Here is a 5484-nt window from a genome sequence, read left to right as displayed (position 1 = left end):
ATGCCTGTAGTCCCAGCTACTCGGGAGGCTGAGGCAGGAGGATCGCTTAAGCCCAGGAGTCTGAGGTTGCTGTGAGCTAGGCTGACGCCACGGCACTCACTCTAGCCCGGGCAACAAAGCGAGACTTTGTCTCAAAGAAAAAAAAAAAGTCAGAAAAGGTAAAAACAGAATGAAAAGTGCTCTAAGGTATTAACATTTGGAGGGAAGGATTAAAGCAATGATTTGTTTCAGACTATATAAAGGATTCATGATTTAATCATTAGCATAACTACATGGATTTGTGTGTAATGTGATTGTAACTAACAAGTTTATAGAGACAACAATAAAATAATACAATATTTAATTCAAAGTCAGTCAAGTAAAGCACAAAATGAACATGAATCAGTTAAGTAAAACCCTAGGGAAAGAGTAAAATGATTAAAGTAACCTCAAATTTATTGATAATTACATGAAACACAAATGGACAAAATTGTAATCTCTTTGTAACAGCTGTGGGATATATTCTACAAGATTGTGAATAAATGTGTTGGGCATTCTTTTTCTGATAAATGTTTAAATGGTCTTTAATTTTTCTTATTAAAACAAATATTGCGTGAAAATTTCTGTATATAGAAATTTCCATTCCTATTTTTATAAAATGTATTCAAAGATGCTGAAGTAGTGGTAGGAAAAGGAAACATATGTAAAACGCTGATCTTAACTGGAAATACCACACCCCCACACAAATGTATTAAACTTTTTCTTTTCTCAACACTATTTGGCAGTGTGAGTAACCCTACATCATTTTGATTTTTTATAAAGATTCAGGAATCTCACAATCTCCGTGGATTGAAGACAGGATGTTTCCTCTGGATTTTCCACTGATTGGATAATCCACACTCCTCCCCTATAAAAGAAGAGCCAGATGAGGAAGTTCAACGCATTTTCCAGCAAACGTCAGAACGTCTGCATCTCAGGAGTGGAGCTGGCAGGATGAACTCTACGGCCATGGAGGAACCTGTGTCTACCTCCTTTCCTACCCGGTCTCTTCTGGTGAGTTCGGGATCCACAGTGACAGCAAACGTCTCCATTTGTGTCCTTCCTTGTGTAAAACCTCTTCACATTAGCCTACAGTGGTTCTTAAAACAAGATGATGTCTTAAGGAAAGTTCTATCCTATGTGTTAATATCTGTTGAGTCGTAGTGCAGATATTGTACTTTTTGGTGTACGGAGCTACCTTGGAATCACAGGCTAGACTTTTATTTTTAAGCCCACGATGTCGTGAGGAAGGAGAAGTAGAATTATCTGGCCCTGCACTGTTCAAATTGTCCCCCTCTCTGGAAAATTCATTAACCAGATGTGCCTGGGCTCCCCAACCCCACCACTTTCTTTTTTAAATTTAGTTTTCTGGTTAAAATCATGTAATCAGTTAGTCCTTCCCTAAACTCACCATCACTGTTACTGAAATGAATGTCTTTCTCTTCTCTCACCCTCAGTCTCTCTCTCTCTCTCTCTGCCTTGTTCATCAGAGAACTTAATTATATCTGACCTTCTATAAGAAATTCATTAATCTGTTTATTACGTCTTTCTTCTCACCAAGATCAAAATAAACAGGGCACTGACTTTATCAAGTTTACACTGGATCCCAAGTTTTAGTGCATAGCTTGGCACGTAATAGGTGCTATACTGATACAGGAAAGTGGACCCCAAAACTGGGGTCCATCTTGAAGGCCAAGGGGGTTCTTGGCCCTGCTCAGGAAGGAATTCAAGAGCAAGCCAACAGAGTAGTGCAAAAGCAAGTTTATTGAAGTAAGAAAAGGAGAAAAAGGAAGCTGCCCCGTAGATGGGACAGCAGCTCTCTCAGAGCAACAGACAGTGGCACTTTGTGAGTTTCTGGGGTCTTATTTTAAAACTTCTATTTACTTTTATGTTAAGCAGAGGGATTATTCATCAGATTTCTGGGGAAGGAGTATGGAGTTCCTGGAACTGAAGATCCATCCTCTTTTTAAAGCATGTAGGGTAACTTCTGGGAGTTGCCGTGGCATTTGCAAACTCTAGTGTCTAGTGTGCTAATGCACTATAAACAGGGCATAATGAGCAGTGAGGGTCACCTGAGGTCGTTTTTGTGGCCATCTTGGTTTTAGCGGGGTTTGGGTGGCTTCTCCATCACCTCTTGTTTTATCAGAGACCTTGGTTGGGGTCTTATGACTCATCACACAGACCCTTCTGGTTCCCTATCTTATTATAACTCGGGGAAAAAGTAATTTTCCCTCCAAACTGAGACATCTTGGGTAATGAAAGGGGTGATATTAATTATGCCAGGACAACAGAAGTAAAAGGGCAAGTACAGAAATGAAGGGTTTAAACTAGAAAGTGCACTGATGAGGTTTGCATTTTTAAGCAGATTAATGAGGCTGGAGTTTTATAATTGGATTAGAGGGAGAAAGGATTTCAAATCTTATAGAGTAATTAATCATCTACTGCAGTATACTGGCAAAAGTTTGTATCATTGTGTGATTGTAGTTCAGTGAATTTATTAGAACTACGTAGAAAGGAAACAGGGTGTTTCCAAGGTTTTCCTTTATGAACAGGAACATTTTAGATGAAGGTGGGTCTGGGTGTGGAAGTGAGTTGAAGGATTAAGTAGGGTGTGATTCCTTTGGAGACTGGGGGAAAAGGGACTGTAGGAACTAGAAGGTGCTGGTGTGTCCTAAAGCACAGTAAAAAGGGATACCTAGAAATCTGAGGTCTGGGAATGCAAGGACGTCTGTGACCCCTGTGTCCCAGTGACGGTGGGTGTGGAGGCACCAGCACGTGCATAGCTGATGGTGACAGGGAAGAGGAGAGAGCAGTGTCCTCAGGGGAGGTTGCAGGAGGGACATGGTCTGGAATTGGCACTGGGTCGTGACCTTGAACTTTCCGTCCTTGGCTCCCATGAGCTGTGTGAGGTCCCAAGATCCAGTCTCCACGTGTGGGCCTGTCCCTGCACCACCAGGCTCATCTGGGAACACCGGGACATGCAAACTCTTGGGCCCCTCCCCAGACCTACTGGAGTTCAGGTCTAGAAATCTGCGTTTGAACAAACTTCCCTGATGCTCTGTGTGCTCAGTGCAGCTGGAGACACATTTCGCCAGGCAGAGAGGCTGGTTGGTAGATCCGACAGAGCTGAGCTGATCTTCCGTAGCTGATGTTTAAATTTTACATTCTGTTTTCTCTTTCAAGGGGAAGGTCAAGAGAAGTATGATACCGCCCGCTTTGCAGAAGAAACGAGAGATCCACGTGGCCAAGGCCAGGCGGAGACGATCTCGATTTCTGAATTTGGAAATACCAGTTAGGCTGACCAGCTGCATTTTCCCTGGGCCTGTGACCAGAGTCAGGTCCCACCCTGGCGACGAGGTCAGGCGCAAGCTAGGGGAGGAGAATTTGGAGAAGCCCCAGCAACTCTGTGCGTACAGGAGGCTGCAGGGGCTCCAGGCCTGCGGCAGCGAGGAAGAACTTTTCAGCCCACTGGACTTTGCAAATGCCTTGAGAATCATCGCGCCAGGAGTTGCAGAGGAGTGCCTGGGCGAGGCTGGCGCTGGGGGTCCGCGCGGGAGCCCCGGGCGCGGCCCTGGCCGGTCTGCAGTGCACGCGGAGCGCAGCCTGGGAGCGGGTCTCCACCTCCCGCTGCCCCTGCCCAGCCAGCCGGTGACGCGCGCAGACATCCGCAGGCAGGATCGCAGGGTCAAGAAGGCCAGGCGGAGGCTGGCTGAGGCCCTGATGGCCGACAGGCTGGCCAGAGAGGCCGAGAGAGCGAGGAGCGCAGAGGGAATCCCGGAGACCTGGATGAAAATGCAACCAGGGAGCTGAGCATCCCTGTGGAGCGGCCCTGTGCAGCGACTCAGCCTGAGCCGTCCTGATTCTTATGAGCCTGTCTTTTAACGTGCACATTCTTTCCCATCCTGCACCGTGACACTTTGTTATTTCCAAACAGCTCTTTATTAAATGCATTTGAAAGGCAAACCGTGTGACCAGTGCATAGTTTTGTGGGGAGAAATTGGTTCTCGTGGGAGGAGGAAGGAGACCTTTACAAGTCATAGTGCACCTCGCTCTCTGTTATCATCGTTTTTATTAATTCATTTTTACACCAGATGCTACAGGTGTAAGCTAGGCTGAAGGATAATTTAGTGTTTTATAGTTACATTTTTTTTTTCTCATAATACGCACTCGGAAGGAGAACAGGGCATAATCTAAAACTTATGAATTATTCTGGAAACTTTCATTGAATATTTTCAGACGGTGATAAGCTGCAGATAACGGGTTGTGCAGAAAGTGAAACCGTGGATAAAACGGAGACCACTGTCTATCAAAACTTCTTGTTGTGTACCGCAAATATATACAAATGATATGTATCAATTTTAAAAAATGGCCAGGCATGGTGGCTCATTCCTGTAATCCCAGCACTTTAGGAGTCTGAGGCAGGAGGATTGCTGAAGACCAGGAAGCTGAGAACAGCCTGGGCAACATAGCAAGATGCCAACTCTAGAAAATATTTTTTAAAAATTAGCCAAAAGTGGTGGCAGGCACCTGTAGTCCCAGCTACTTGGGATGCTGAGGCAGGAAGGTTGCTTGAGCCCAGGAGTTCAAGGCTGCAGTGAGCTATGATCACACCACTGCACTCCAGCCTGGGTGACAAAATGAGACCCTGTCTCAAAAGTTTTTTTAATGTTAATTAATGAATCAAATAACATAGAAAATAGAAATGAATAAATAAGAAAATTCTATCAAGAAGTCTTCCATGATGAGTGGTAGAGGGAAAAAAATGATATGACAACAGGAGATCAATGTTGGGTCAAGAATAGAGTTCTTTTTCATTGTGACCTATTAAATAGTGTAATGAGATGATGAGGGCTGTGCAGAATGACCCAACTTGAGTCAACCCACCTGCCCACTGCACGTGGGGCAGACATAAGGCCAACCCATGCCTGCAACTGGGCATCCTGCACCCCTGGGAGTGGGGTAGCACTGCTGCTTGGGTTGCTCTGTAATGCACAAAAACCATTGCGGGTATAAATATTATGAGGATGACAATTTTGAGACAGGACCTTACTCTGTCTCCTAGGCTGGAGTGCAGTGGTGTCATAGCGAGCTACAGCCTCAAACTCTAGGGCTCAAGTGATCCTCCTGCCTCAGCCTCCCCAGTAGCTGGAACCACAGATGTGCACCAGCACACCTGGCTAATTAAAGTTTTTTTCTTTGTAGAGATGGGGTCTCTCTATGTTGCCCAGGCTGGTCTCAAACTCCTGGCCTCAAGTGATCCTCCTGCCTCAGCCACCTGAGAAGCTGGGATAACAGGTACAAGCCATCACACCTAGCCATTGCTGGTATTTTGAAGGACTCAAGCTGACATATTATATGTGCTGTTCCTATGAGGACTGCAGTGGCTCCAGGTGCTGGGTGTGGGCCTCTCCATGCAGAGGTTGTGGTATCTGGGTTTCCTTCTGATGATAAGTGAACTCTTCTGCT

At 45.3% G+C, this 5484-nt stretch overlaps 1 protein-coding gene across 1 annotated transcript; it reads left to right on the top strand.

Moving 5' to 3' along the window:
* Positions 1–987: 987 nt before the first annotated feature.
* LOC123637784 (methyl-CpG-binding domain protein 3-like 2B) lies at positions 988–3828 on the top strand. The gene is made up of 2 exons (XM_045550851.1): positions 988–1032; positions 3202–3828. Exons 1-2 carry the CDS (start codon positions 988–990, stop codon positions 3826–3828), a joined length of 672 nt encoding a protein of 223 aa, XP_045406807.1.
* Positions 3829–5484: the final 1656 nt, after the last annotated feature.

The sequence above is a fragment of the Lemur catta genome, chromosome 1, assembly GCF_020740605.2.
Source record: "Lemur catta isolate mLemCat1 chromosome 1, mLemCat1.pri, whole genome shotgun sequence".
NCBI lineage: Eukaryota > Metazoa > Chordata > Mammalia > Primates > Lemuridae > Lemur > Lemur catta.
This window is presented reverse-complemented; position numbering and strand designations above follow the sequence as displayed.